General features: G+C 45.7%; 1 protein-coding gene and 1 non-coding gene across 3 annotated transcripts in view; one reads left to right on the top strand and one right to left on the bottom strand.

Moving 5' to 3' along the window:
* Positions 1 to 1,868, bottom strand: part of Parp16 (poly(ADP-ribose) polymerase family member 16) — a 29,574-nt gene extending 27,706 nt beyond the window's left edge. The window contains exons 1-2 of one of the 2 annotated variants that reach the window (XM_057768981.1): positions 1,709 to 1,868; positions 934 to 1,219 (exon numbers count right to left, since the gene is read on the bottom strand). In XM_057768981.1, coding sequence (XP_057624964.1) covers positions 934 to 1,107 — 174 coding nt within the window. In that variant the 5' untranslated portion in view covers positions 1,108 to 1,219; positions 1,709 to 1,868. The remainder of the gene's footprint in view (positions 1 to 933; positions 1,220 to 1,708) is intronic. The other variant, XM_057768980.1, reaches the window with a different exon arrangement.
* A 12,171-nt stretch (positions 1,869 to 14,039) lies between these two features.
* LOC130874047 (U5 spliceosomal RNA) lies at positions 14,040 to 14,155 on the top strand. Its single transcript, XR_009057091.1, has one exon. It is a non-coding gene; the product is annotated as a U5 spliceosomal RNA (small nuclear RNA).
* Positions 14,156 to 14,770: the final 615 nt, after the last annotated feature.

Genomic DNA, 14,770 nt, shown 5'->3' with positions numbered 1-14,770 from the left:
TTGTTTTGAGAAAGTCTTATGTAGTCCAGGCTGTACAGAAACTAGACATAAGGCTGACCTTGAACTATTATTGAACCTATTGCTTCCACCTCCCAGGTGCTGGGGTTACAGATGTCTGTCTGCCACCACATCTAACTACATATCAATATTTTTGGAAAAATTTCTATGAGACTGTAATTATTTGTTACACCTATATTTTGAAATAGCACTCATCAATGAAGCAGCTAGGCTCAAAGGTTTGTTTGTTTCTTTTTGTAACCCAGGTTAGCTTCAAATTTGTGCTTCTCCTACCTCCTCCTTCTGGGTATACACACTACTACCAGAGACTTTCTATTTTATTTACTGAATCAACTTTGGCAACTTATATCTTCCTAGGTAGTGCCAAATACTTGGACTACAAGGATAGTTGACATCTGTAATACTAACCTTATCTCTTCAAGAAATTATATGCCTTATAGGACAAGCATGGAGTTGAAGCCTGTAATTTCCGCACTCAGAATTATTAATTATCAGAAAGTCACAACACATCTGTGCCCTGTGTGGAACTGTTTCTATAAGAACTGTTCATATGTAACTTCATCTGAAGAGCAAAGTCTAGCTAGTTGCAATGGGAGGGACAACTTCCTAGCTAGGCAGAACGCAAGGATCAGATAGACGCCCCTTTGGAGCCACACTTGAGCATTTTTGTGGATGACTCCCGGGAGTCTGTCACCGACACGAAGAAGCAGCCACCAACTGACTTGGCAGTGTGTCTACACGAGGGTGTTGAGGAGTGTTCTTGCTGATGGAAACCTTCCCCAAGGCCAGGCTGGCAATGGGAAGTCCAAGGAACTGGTGTGTTTTCTAACACGGGTGGCGCTGCCTCTGCCTGCCGTTCCACGGGGCCACTTGGCCCAGGATGTGGCGAGCAACGCTCGATCAGGGCGCACTCACCAGGGCCTCGAAGTCCTTAGAGTCGTGGCGGGCGTAGGAGGCGGGGAAGGGCCGCAGCACCGAGTCCCGCTTGTAGCTCTGCAGCGCCGAGGCGAAGAGGCTGCAGCGGAGGTCCGCGGCCAGCACATCGCGGCTCGCCGCTTCCCTGGCTGCCGCCCTGCTGGAGAGCTGCATCCCGGGCTCGTGGCGGCGCGTGGCCGGAGGAGACAACGCGGGGCAGCCCGGGGCCTGCGCCGGGGGGTACCGCGGACCGTCAGCAGCCGGGTTTCCCAGTCCGGGGGTGGAGCTAGGCAAAGAGGTGACAAGATGACAGTGGTTAGAACGCGCTGACGAGCGTCCTCTGCAGGACACTGGGCTCGATCACTCAGTGCGAGGAACACGAGGTCTGGAGTCCACCTCTCGGACCCCGCCAGCCCCGGAGCCCCAGGCCTGGAGGAGCCGCTATGGCACCCGGCGGGGGCAGAACCCCGGGACCCGGGGCCGCCCGGGCCTGGCCGCCCCATTGCCTGCAGCCACGGCCTACCTCCCCGCCCGCCGCTCTCACGCCGCTCCGCCCACCCGGCCCAGGCCCGCCCCTCTCCGCGCCCTGACTTGCCGCGCTCAGCCAGCACCGGCCCGCGGGTTCCCGAGGATCCCAGCTGGTCAGTGTGCGGGACAAAGGTGCCCATGCCGCTGCCAATCACCCTTGCAGCAGCGCCAGATGGAAACCGTTCCGGGACCCGCCCTGGGGACTTTCCTTTGTCCTGGCTCTGCGGGTTGTGCCTGCCTCTCCCACCTTGGGAATTACCACCTGTTGAATAAATCGGTTCCCTCCGGAGCTGGCGCGCTGCACCGAAGGAGCCACTTGACACCCAGGGAAACTGAGGCCCGGAGTGATGAAATACTTTCTCAAGACACGGTAGCCAACGCAGAGTCCTTCCTCTCTACATTACAGCCTCCGGAATTCTCTCAATTGCTCAAATGTATGACCTCAGATCTCCCAAGATCCTCCTGCTTTGAAGGCCTCTAACAGGAAGCCTAGAAAACAAGCACAGGAGGGCAGAGGGAGCAGTGACCTATCCCGGAGGAAGGGAAAAAACCGGACTCCCAAATGACTCAGCGGCTGGTCAGGAAAAAGCATTTGCTGCCAGTCCTGACGATCTCAGTTCAATCCCCGGATCCCACCTTGTAGAAGGCGAGAACTGACTGCAGCAATTTAAGCATTTTGTCTGGTGCTTCCATATGCAGCCCAAGGCTCAAGTATGCCCACGCTCAAACATATACACAAAATAAGAAAATATAAGCCGGGTGTTGGTGGCGCACGCCTTTAACCCAGCACTTGGGAGGCAGAGACAGGCGTGTCTCTCTAAGTTCGAGGACAGTCTGGTCCACAGAGCAAGTTCCAGGACAGACTCCAAAGCTACAGAAAAACCCTGTCTCGAAAAACCAAAAGAAAAAAGAAAAAAAGAAAGAAGAAAAATAGAACAAACAGGCTCCCACCACTTCTCCTACTCAAGGCTTTATTAGGAAAACAAAACTGTTTGTCCTCCTGATCACATAGAAAGAAAAGCACAAGCCGGGCGGTGGTGGCGCACACCTTTAATCCCAGCACTCGGGAGGCAGAGGCAGGCGGATCTCTGTGAGTTCGAGACCAGCCTGGTCTACAAGAGCTAGTTCCAGGACAGGCTCCAAAACCACAGAGAAACCTTGTCTCGAAAAAAAAAAAAAGAAAGAAAGAAAGAAAGAAAGAAAGAAAGAAAGAAAGAAAGAAAGAAAGAAAAGCACAAGCCTATGCCGAATTATTGAACAAACAAAAAATCCCCTTTAAAGACCGTACAGACGCTGAGTGTAGCAGCACACAGAGTGTGGGGCAGAGGCAAGAGGATCGCCAGGACTACAAAAAGAGACCTTGTCTCAAAATAAATAAGTAATAAATAATTTAAAAATAAATAAAAACGCCACAAACAGCACTGGGGAGATGGCTCAATGGAAAAGAACACTTGCTCCTCAAGTGCCCAGCACAACATTAAAAGCAGAGTGTGGCCATGGCTGTGGACAGAAGGAATTCTGGGGCTTGCTAGTGCGGGGCTAGCTCCAGGTTCAGTGAAGCCCTATCTCAAAAGACTAGGGTGGACCTGGTCACTTCCTCCTCTGGCCTCCCCTTCCATGAGTGCAAAAGCTCACACATCGTGGGGGTAGGGAGGGGCTAGGAAGATGACCTAGTGGGTAAGGTACTTGCTGCCAAGCCGGATGACCTGAGTATAATCCTTCTTACCCTCGCAGTGGAGAGAGACTCGAATATATATGCAAACATTAAAAATAAAAAACCTCAACCAAACATATTAATAAAATAATAAATAAACATACACATATAGTCACTGGACTCTCTCTGAAAAATAAACCTCTTCCTTGGGCATTCAAGCGTGGCTGGGTTCTGTGCTCATCAGACTTTGGGAGAGAAAGAAGACGGGACCACATCCACAGACTCCACAGAGCTTCCTCGGATAGGCAATGGGTGCAGGCTACCCCCAGCAGCCCTCCTGATAACAGCTGTTGTAAAACCTGAACTGATCTTGAATCACCAAAATGTCTGAGAGTTTTATGGCCTCAAATAAAACCCCAAATCCCCCAAAGTCCTGGGATCCCATGAAGCACCAGGAACGCTAAGGCAGCCGGTGCACATCTGGAGTGCAATGTACGAACCTCACCCTGGGAAAACCTTCTGACCATCTCTCCGGTCAGGTAAGTATAATAAATGTAATTTTTAAAAATACTAATGAGGGGGCTGGAGAGATGGCTCAGTGGTTAAGAGCTTTGCCTGCTCTTCCAAAGGTCGGTCCTGAGTTCAATTCTCAGCAACCACACATGTACTCAAACCATCTGTAATGAGATTTGGTGCCCTCTTCTGGCCTGCAGGGATACATGCAGGCAGAACACTGAATACATAATAAATAAATAAATCTTTAAAAAAAATAAAAATACTAATGAAGGGCCAGAGAGAAGGCTCAACAATACAAAGAGATTCCAGCTCTTCCAGAGGACCTGAATGCAGTTCCCAGTACCCGCATCAAGAGGCTTACATCAGCCATTCACTCCGCTTCCACAGAATCCAACACTTTTGCCCTCCATGGGCATGCCACTCACATGTGGGGTACACATGTTAATTATGTGGAGACACAGTTAACAAAGGAACTGGAAATATGACTCAGTGGTTAAGATCATTGGCTGTGCACCCAGAGGACCCGGGTTTGGCTTCTAGCACCCACACGGCAGCTCACAAACATGATGTGGCACACAAACATACATTCAGGCAAAACACCCATATGCATAAGCAATTTTAAAAAATAATCTATAATTCTCTTAAAAATAAAAAGTACTGCCAGTGGTGGTTGTGCACTCCTTTAATCCCAGCACTCAGGAGGCAGAGACAGGCGGATCTCTCTGTGTTCAAGGCCAACCCAGTCTACAGAGTGAGTTCCAGGACAGCCATAGCTACACAGAGAAACCCTGTCTTGAAAAACAAAAACAAGCAAAACAAAAATTTAATTAATTTAATTAAATAAAAAATGCTAATGAAACAGAGAGAACAAGAACAAGTATATGATTGCAGTTTTGCGTTATTACTCTTAATGTTTCTGGTTCCCGTCCATGTTTGTGAACTTGAGTTACCACCTGGAGAGACATTTCTGAGCCCAGCACAGAATCACCCCACGCCACGCCTTTGCGCTCAGGCTGCTGACCACATTTCTACACTTCAGAGCTCAACGCTGCTTTGTTTATTAGTGCTGGGGTTGAACCCAGGGACTCCTGCACTCATGTCCACTTCGAAGAAACATCCAGCACACTTAGGGCTGCTGGACAGTATATTTCAGCTGCGGGCTGTTGGAAAGGCTTACTGAACTGCAGCTCTGGTGACCGGGCTGTAAATATGTCATCTGACCTCTCTGCTGTTTCTGCCGAAAAGTCAGCAGTAAATTTCACTTGGGTTGCCTTGCGACGAGATTGTTTTTCTCGTGTTGCTTTCAGGATTTCCACCTTAGTGCTGGAGAGATGGCTCGGGTGGTCACAAGGACTGACTGCTCTTGCAGAGATCCAGGTCAGTTTCTAGCACACAGTGCCTCACAACTATTTGTTACTTTAGTTCCAGGGGATATGATGTCTTCTGGCCTCCAAAGGCTCCCATGCACATGCGGTGCACATAAATTCTGTCCCTGTCTTCTCTATGTCTGTCTCTATCTCTGTTTCTCTATGTGTCTCTCTCACACGCGCACAAATGATGATGTTGATGATGATGAAATAAATCTTGAATATATTCCCTTGCTGGGCATGGTGGTGCACACCTTTAATCCCAGCATTTGGGATTCAGAGGCAGGTGGGTCTATGTGAGTTCAAGGCCAGCATGGTCTAGGAAACAAATTCCAGGACAGTTGGGGCTACCAAGAGAAATTCTGTCTCAAAAAAAAAAAAAAAAAGAAAAGAAAAGAAAAGAAAAAGTAGGGTTAGAGAGATGGTTCAGCAATTAAGAGCACTGGCTGCTCTTCTGGAGGACCCAGGTTCAATTCCCAGCACCCAGATGGCAACTCACAACTGTCTGTAACTCCATTTCCCAGTAAACCAAGCACCATCAAACTGACACACATGGGGGCAACACACCAATGCACATAAAAGTAAACAATAATCTTTTCAAAAAAAATGAAGAAAGAAAACCAATTGGGCATGGTGGTGCATGCCTTTAATCCCAGCACTTGGGAGGCAGAGCCCAGTCTGGTCTACAGAGTGAGTTCCAGGACAGCCAAAGATACAGAAAAACCTTGACTCAAAAAAACAAAAACAATAATATTAATAATAAATAAATAAATAAATAAAGGGGAAAAAACAAAAAAATTAAATTAAAAATTTATTCCCTCCTGGTCTTTGACTCTCAGTATTTTTGCCAAGATGATTTCTCAGCATTTATTCTACTTGAAGTTAATTGGGCCTTCTAGAAGTCTAGCAGATTTTTTTTTTTTTTTTTGATTTTTCGAGACAGGGTTTCTCCGTAGTTTTTTTTTGGTTCCTGTCCTGGAACTAGCTCTTGTAGACCAGGCTGGCCTCGAACTCACAGAGATCCGTCTGCCTCTGCCTCCCGAGTGCTGGGATTAAAGGTGTGCGCCACCACCGCCCGGCCTAGCAGATTTTTTTGTTTTTGTTTTTGCTTTGTTGTTTTGTTGTTTGTTTGTGGGTTTTTTGGATTTGTGTTTGTAGGTATGTGCGTATGCGTGTGTATGTGTGCTGAGATTAAAGGCATGCGCCACCATGCCTGGTAACAAGAAGTTTATTTATTTATTTTTAATTTTTAAAATTTTTGTTTTTGATTTTTGATACACGGTTTCTCTGTGTAACAACCCCGACTGTCCTGGAACTTGCTCTGTAGACCAGGCTGGCCTCGAACTCACAGAGATCTGCCTGTCTCTGTTTCCTAAGTGCTGGAATTAAAGGCATGCGCCACCACACCCAGCAACAAGTTTATGAAATTTTCAGTTATTTTCTTTTAGGTCTTACTCTGTAACCCAGGCTGGCCTGGAACTGTGTGGCCCTTGCTGACCTTGAGCAAAACAATTTCTCTTTCTCGTGACGTGACATTGTCCTCTGACAGGTCTTCCCTTCCTTTGACTCCTTGTTTATAACAGTAACTTTGAAGGCCATGTCTGTTGATCCTGACCTCTGCCCACTTGCGCAGGCAGGCTCTGCCGCCTGCCTTTGTTTGCTTTTCACTGTATGAGTCATGTTTTCCTGTTTCTTTTTGTGCCTTGTAATGTCTGTTGTTTGGAGAAAGGACATTTCAGAGATTACACTGTAGCATGTTCTCCTCTTTCTGGGGTGTGTGATTATTGTCTGCTTGTTTATTTATTTAGGGATGTCAGTGGAGGGAAGCAAACCCATCTCACCCCTTCCATGCCTCTCAAGTTGAGACTCATGCCACTGAGCAGAGGGTGTACTCACAGTGACTGCAGGGGTGTGCACACAGTGACTATATTAGTGTGCTCACAGAGACTATAGGGGTGTGCACACAGTGACTATAGGGGTGTGCTCACAGAGACTATAGGGGTGTGCTCACAGTGACTATAGAGGTGTGCTCACAGTGACTATAGGGGTGTGCTCACAGTGACTATAGGGGTGTGCTCACAGTGACTGCAGGGGGTGTGCTCACAGTGACTGCAGGGGGTGTGCTCACAGTGACTATAGGGGTGTGCTCACAGTGACTATAGGGGTGTGCTCACAGTGACTGCAGGGGTGTGCTCACAGTGACTATATTAGTGTGCTCACAGTGACTATAGGGGTGTGCTCACAGTGACTATAGGGGTGTGCTCACAGTGACTATAGGGGTGTGCTCACAGTGACAGCAGGGGGTGTGCTCACAGTGACTGCAGAGGGTGCGCTCACAGTGACTATAGGGGTGTGCTCACAGTGACTATAGGAGTGTGCTCACAGTGACTGCAGGGGTGTGCTCACAGTGACTATATTAGTGTGCTCACAGTGACTGCAGGGGTGTGCTCACAGTGACTGCAGGGGTGTGCTCACAGTGACTATAGGGGTGTGCTCACAGTGACTAAGGGGATGTGCTCACAGTGACTGCAGGGTTGCTCACAGTGACTTTAGCATAACAATGAGGGTTTTTGTAGGATTGTTTGTTTTAATTTTGGCTTGTTGTTTTTTAAGACACGTTCTCAAGCCGGGTGATGGTGGCGCACGCCTTTAATCCCAGCACTCGGGAGGCAGAGACAGGCGGATCTCTGTGAGTTTGAGACCAGCCTGGTCTACAGAGCTAGTTCCAGGACAAGCTCCAAAGCCACAGAGAAACCCTGTCTCGAAAAACAAAAAAACAAAACAAAACAAACAAAAAAAGTTCTCATTACATAGCCCTCACTGTGCTAGATCTTAACCATGTAGACCAGGGTAGCCTCAAACTCATAGGGATCCTCCTGCCTCTGCTTCCCAAGTAATGGGATTAAAGACATATGCCAGCACCACACTTGGCTTGTTTTTTGTTACATGGTTTTGGTTTTATGAGCCAAGGTCTCATTCTACATAGGCTGTCCTGGAACTCTATGTTCAGCCAAGGCTGGCCTCACATGAGCAGCAATCCTCCTGCCTCAGCCTCACAAGTATTTTTTGCAGACCTTTCATGTGTCTGTCCCTGACCACATCCAGCTGTTAAAGTTCACTCAGGACTGTTTTGGGCTCCTTGGAAGGAATCGCTCCCTGAGTGAGTGTTCATACGCTGTGCCTGGGTTTACCTTCCTGGAAATCTGCCCAGCCTACAGATGAGCCCATAAATCCAGTGAGACAGTCAGTCTCCCAATTGCTCTTCCCCACAATGCTCTGGACAGTTTATTTCTCTATTTATTATTATGATTATTGTTCTTTTTATTATCATTGTTATTTGCCTTGCTAGGGATTAAACCCGAAGCCTCTCCCATACTGGGAGGGTGCCCTATCATTGAGCCATACAACATCCCAACTGTTTGCAGAGACTGCACGATGCTCTGTTACAAATGAAGTCTGTTCCTTTGGGAAACCATCAGTCCTCTCCCTGCAGGTAAAGTCTCTGGCAGGACTTTGGAGATAGTGTGGGGAGAGTGAGCAGCTTCTTTCCGAGTGACACTCTTGCTCTGTAAGAAATGCCTAGTAGGTGAGCTGGGGAGAGTTCTCAGTGGTTACAGTACTTGATGTGCAATCATGGAGATGAGAACTCAGATCCCAGAGATCAAATAATAAGCTGAAATCCCCTCAAATATCTGTAACTCCAGTCCAGAGGGATCTGGTGCCCTCACAGACACAAATAAAAACATGTCTTTTTAAAAGAGTGGCCATTTATGCATTCATGTGCATGTGCACACATACACACACATGTGCGCGCACACACACACACAATTAAAAATGAAGTGTAAAATACTTTTAAAATGCTCTAGTGACAAGAGGAGGGAGCAGCAGCCTAACCCTGGCTTGCTACAACTCAAAGTTAGTCCAGGGAGACCTGGAATTGAAGGCAATCCTACTGCCTCAATCTCCTGAATGCTGAGATTACAGATGTGAGCCTCCATGCCCAATGTTTACTATGTTCCTTAATAAATGTTGTATGTAAGGCTGGAGAGATGGCTCATCGATTAAGAGCACTGGCTGTCCTTCCAGAGGTCCTGAATTCAATTGCCAGCAACCACATGGTGGCTCACCACCATCTAGAATAGGATCTGATGCCCTTTGCTGGCAAACAGAGCACTCATACATAAAAAATATAAATAAATAAAAAGTTTTTAAAAATTGTATGTCTTCAGGACTATTTATAGAGACTGTAAATTGTGTCGAGTGTGCATGGGTGTGTGGTGTGTGCAAACACCATGTACAGACAGGCACAGAGGTCAGAGAAGGACAGAAGTGTCCTGCTCTATCCTGATTCACCTTCTTTCCTTGAGGCAGGGTCTCACTGAACCTGGAACTCGGCTGGCAGCCAGCAGACCCCTGTGGTGCTAGGATTATTCCCATACTCACAACCTACTTTTTACATAGTGTTGAGGATTCAAACTCAGGTCCTCAGGCTTACCCAGCCAGCCATCTCCCTAACCCCTGTAAATGCTGCTAGTTTTTTGTTTCTTTTATTTTTGAGGCCAGGTTCCTCTGTGTAGCCCTGGTTGTTCTGAAACTCTCTTTGTAGACCAGGCTGTCCTCGAAGTCACAGAGATCCACCTGCCTCTGCCTCCCGAGTGCTGGCATTAAAGAGGTGTGCACCACTGCCACTGTTTTTTGTTTGTTCACTATTTGGCTTGTTTTAGTTGTTGTTTTAATTTGGGGGTACAACTAGAATAGGGGTGATGGTCTACCACTCTCCTTTCACGTATAACATCCTGGGTTCCATCCCCAGCACCATATCATCCAGCTTGAAGAGTAAAGAAGGCAAAACTCAAGAAACAGAAGAAAGCCAGTGAAAATATAAGGAATTAAATAAAAATAAGAGCAGAAAATAGAGTACAGACATGAAGCATGGTATAAAAGAGTATAGAAGCATTGCAGAAGAGATGACTCAGCATCAAGAGCACTGGCTGCTCTTCCAGAATAACTGAGTTCAGTTCCCAGTACCCATGTCAGGTGGCTCACAACTGCTTGAAACTACAGTTCCACAGAATCTGACGGGGCTTTGTGGGCTTGAGAACACATAGCAGACACACACGCACAAATACATATAAATAAAAGATAAAAATAAATCTTAAAAAGATAAGTAAAAGCCGGGCGGTGGTGGCACACACCTTTAATCCCAGCACTCGGGAGGCAGAGGCAGGTGGATTTCTGTGAGTTTGAGCCCAACCTGGTCTACAAGAGCTAGTTCTAGGACAGGCTCCAAAGGTACAGAGAAACCCTGTCTCGAAAAATAAATACATAAATAAATAATCCTCTGGAGGTCAAGATGGGCAGATCTCTGTGACAAGGTCAGTTTGGTCTACATAGTGAGTTCTTTTTTTTTAAATTTATTTATTTATTATGTATACAATGTTCTGTCTGCATGCATGCCTGCTCACCAGAAGAGGAACGAGATCTCATAGATGGTTGTGAGCCACCATGTGGTTGCAGGGAATTGAACTCAGGACCTCTGGAAGAACAGCCAGTACTCTTAACCTCTGAGCCATCTCTCCGGCCCCTCTACATAGTGAGTTCTAAGGACAGCCAGGGCTTAGCTCAAAAAATTAGAAAAGCCAACAATAACACAAACAAGCAAAAATCCAAAGAGGAAGAGGAAGAGAGCATAAAAAGACAATCAAGATGGCTCAGAGGGTAATCATTCTTGCTATGAGAGCCCTGATCGCCTGGGTTCCGTTCCCAGAATCCACAGTAGGAGAAAGCAAATGCCTGAAAGTTGTCATCTGACCTCCACATACATACCAAGGCACATGTATGCCTACGCCCACATGCACACATCATACATAAACACACACATAAAAAAATCAGGAAGAATATTTTAAAAATATATAAAAGGGATGTTTCCTTGAAAGGATTGCTAACTGCTTCAGAAGGAACTCCCAAATTTTACTGCTTGTTCTAGATATTAGAAAAAGAAGAAGAAATGCACTCCAATTTACACTTCAAAGTCAAGGCACAGCACACACTTAAAACTTTAGTCTGGGGGGCTGGAGAGGTGGCTCAATGGTTAAGAGCATTGCCTGCTCTTCCAAAGGTCCTGAGTTCAATTCCCGGCAACCACATGGTGGCTCACAACCATCTGTAATGAGGTCTGGTGCCCTCTTCTGGCCTGCAGACATACACACAGATAGAATATTATATACATAATAAATAAATTAAAAAAAAAAAACTTTAGTCTGGACATAACAATATCACCTGCAGCAACCCAGCACTTGGGACGTGGAAGTTAGATGATCAGGAGTTCAAAGCTATCCTGATCTACATAAGACCTTGTCCCCCCCACCCCCCAAAAAAAACAAAATAAAATACCATACCATTAGGGTCCACACCATTAATCCCAGCACAAGGAGGGCTGTAGCTTTTGGAGCCTGTCCTGGAACTTGCTCTGTAGACCAAGCTGGCCCTGAACTCACAGAGATCCACCTGTCTCTGCCTCCTGAGTGCTGGGATTAAAGGTATGTGCCACCAGTGCCTAGCTGGTAGGTGGACTTCTAAGCATTCAAGGTCAGCCTGATCTAGGTGGGAGTTCCAGGACAATAAGGGCTATTTAGTGAGATTCCCGACAAAAAAAAAAGAAAAAAAAAGAAAAAGAAAAAAGAAAAGAAAAATGAAAAAAAAAAAGAAATACAGAATAGAAAACCCACAATCATCTTCATATCCAGAAGAACAGAAATAGAGTAAAAAGGTTTCATCAATTCCTGCTGGACAATGGTGTCACATGCTTTTAATCCCAGCACTCATGAGGCAGAGGCAGGAGGATCTCTGTGAGTTTGAGGCCAGCCTGGTCTACAGTGTGAGCTCCAGGGCAGCTTGAAGCGGAGTGAAATGTAGGGGAAAGACTGAGGCTACAGTTCAGCACACAGCACTTGCTAAGCAGGCTCGAGGCTCAAGTCCAATCCCCGGTGCTAAATAAGCAAGTTACTGTAAGAGCATCCCGAAGGCAGCAGCAAAGTGGACCTGTGTGCTCTTCAAACCTTACGCAGCTGCGCGGACACCCTGCCACCACAGCCTGGCTGGCCTACTGAAAATCTGGCACCTAACAGTGACTACTAAAGCGGTCACTCAAGTGAGAAAAAGAACAAGGAAAAGTGTGTGTGTGTGTGTGGAGTGTGCATGTGGAGGTCGGAGAGCAACTCCTGGGGTCTTTTTTTCCTTCCATCACATGGGTCCTGGAGACTGAACTCATTTCATCAGGCTTGGTGGGAAGAGCCCTTACTCATGGAGCCACTGCCCAGCTTCTCTTCACTGCTTTTGGAAACAGGGTCCTATGTATCCCACCCAGGCTGGTCTCCAACTTTCTACATAGCTGCCCTTGCATGTGTGACTGACTCTTCTGCCTGTACTTCCCAAGTGCTGGGATTATAAGCATCTACCACAATATTCAATTTTATGAAGCTTTTTTTGTGCACGTTAGACACTGCCAACTGAGGTATGTCCCTAGCCCACAAAATAAAATTATTTAGGATACATGAGTAAACCAACACATTAAAAAATTATTTCTAGGGGACTGGAGAGATGACTTAGTAGTCAAGAGCACTGACTGCTCTTCCAGAGGTCCTGAAATCCATTCCCAACAACCACAGGGTGGCTTATAACCATCTGTAATGAGATCTGGTGACTTCTTCTGGTGTGCAGTCATACATGCAGGCAGAACACTGTATACATAATAAATAAATCTTTTAAAAATTTTTCTAAACTGGGCATGTGCCTTTAATCTTAGAACTCAGGAGAAAGAGGCAGGTGGATCTCTCAGTTCAAGGCCAGCCCCATCTATAGAGTGAGCTCCAGGACAGTCAGGGTTACAATGAGAAACACTGTCTCAAAAACCTAAATAATAAACAGACAAACAAACAAACCTGGATGTTCCCAAATTCAAGAAAAAAAAAATTGAGTTGGTGGTGGTGGTACATGCCTTTAATCCCAGCACTCAGAAGGTAGAGGGAGGCAAGCGGATCTGTGTGAGTTTGAGGCCAGCCCTGGTCTACAAAGTGAGTTCCAGAACAGCCAGAGCTATTAAACAGAGAAACTTGTCTCGAAAAACAAAATAAGAAAGGAAAAACTTTTACTGAGAAAAGTAAATTTTACTTAAGAAAAAAAGATTACTGGAAAGGAGAAAAAAAGTGGGGACTTTTTGACTTTTTTTTGGCTTTGTATTTTAATTGTGCTGGATGTCTCCACAGTCCTATTCGTAGACTGCAGAACCTGGCAAAGCTGCTGCTGTTATTGATGCAGAGCGTGCTGCAATTAATTACTGGTCTTTTTATACAAATAGAAACGCACACATACAGACACAGACGTACTCATGAATATGACATCAACCGTGGGAAAAGAATCCCCTTTTATTACATTGGCACCGTACGGAAATGAAAGCCACAATGGTTTAGAAATGGTGAACATTTTTTTCTCTTTGTACAGAGGTATAGCACTGCACTGAGTATGCGAGATCTCATCTACGTTGGTTTCATTACAGAGGCTAAGAACAGAAAACATTGCCAACTCTTTCGAAGCCCTCAGTGCTCCTGTCCCAATCCCACCCCTCAGAATAGGAAATCTACCAGAATTTCCTCGTCCTTTGCAGTTCCTCGATGCCTAAACTATCGGAAAAATCCTTTATTTAAAAGAAACCAAATTCCAGTGTACGGAGGTAAAAACTCCGACACTGGATAAGCAGGAGGCGTAAACTTTCGCCCTACCCCCTGTAGGAGGCGGGAACCGAGCCAGGCTTTAGGCGATTGCTCGGTTTCATTTGCATACCCATAACACACTGCAACTAATATAGATAATTTCGTGAAAATATACTTACTTATTACTAGAAGTTTTAAAACTAAAAACATATATATTATTTAAGGCAATCATGAATAAATTTCCATGCGTTAATAACGTTTTAACTATATCGTCACCGTCAGTAAACTAGGAGGTCTTATTACTACAGAAATGTATCACGCCTCGTGTTTCTCATACTCTGGTTTCTCTTCAGATCGTATAAATCTTTCGCCTTTTACTAAAGATTTCCGTGGAGAGGAACAACTCTGAGTCTTAAACTAATTTTTTGAGGCCTTGTTTTTACAAGGCTCCACATTACAGTCCTAAAAGCAGAACTACTTTCAGTTGGTAGCTTGTTTGTGCTGTGCTTGTTTAGTTTCTTGGTAGTAAGGATAGCAATGTCTTGTTTTATTGCCTCTCTAGATAACAACTCCAACTGTGTTAGATAGGACTTGAACTGCTCACAGGGACATCTACGATAGCCAACACTGGGATCCGATGGGTATGATGGGAAGGTAATATAGTACCCCACCCCAGCCCCAGGAAATGATCATAATGGGCGAGTGTTTGGTTTCACAGCCCAAGCTTTTTTTTTTTTCCTATTAAATTTTAGATACAATTGTTGGGTATTCTTTTTTCACAGCCTTTATATGAAGAAAGTTGTATTTTAACATGTATACCAGGACCTGCAAGATGACTCAGCAGGTGAGGATGATTGCCACCCAGTCTAATGCCCGGGTTTCATCCCCTGGGGATCCAACGTCGAAGGAAAAACAAAAACCAACGTATAAGAAAAAAACGAATTCACCCAAAGTTGTCCTCTGACCTCCACATGCACCAGAGTACTTGAACTGGCATGTGTGCAGGACACACACACACACACACACACACGACATATGATCCATGCACTGCATATTCAGAGCTC

Source organism: Chionomys nivalis, chromosome 4 (genome assembly GCF_950005125.1).
Source record: "Chionomys nivalis chromosome 4, mChiNiv1.1, whole genome shotgun sequence".
Taxonomy (NCBI): Eukaryota; Metazoa; Chordata; class Mammalia; order Rodentia; family Cricetidae; genus Chionomys; species Chionomys nivalis.
Note: the sequence above shows the minus strand (reverse complement) of the source record. Positions and strands in the feature narration are given on the sequence as shown.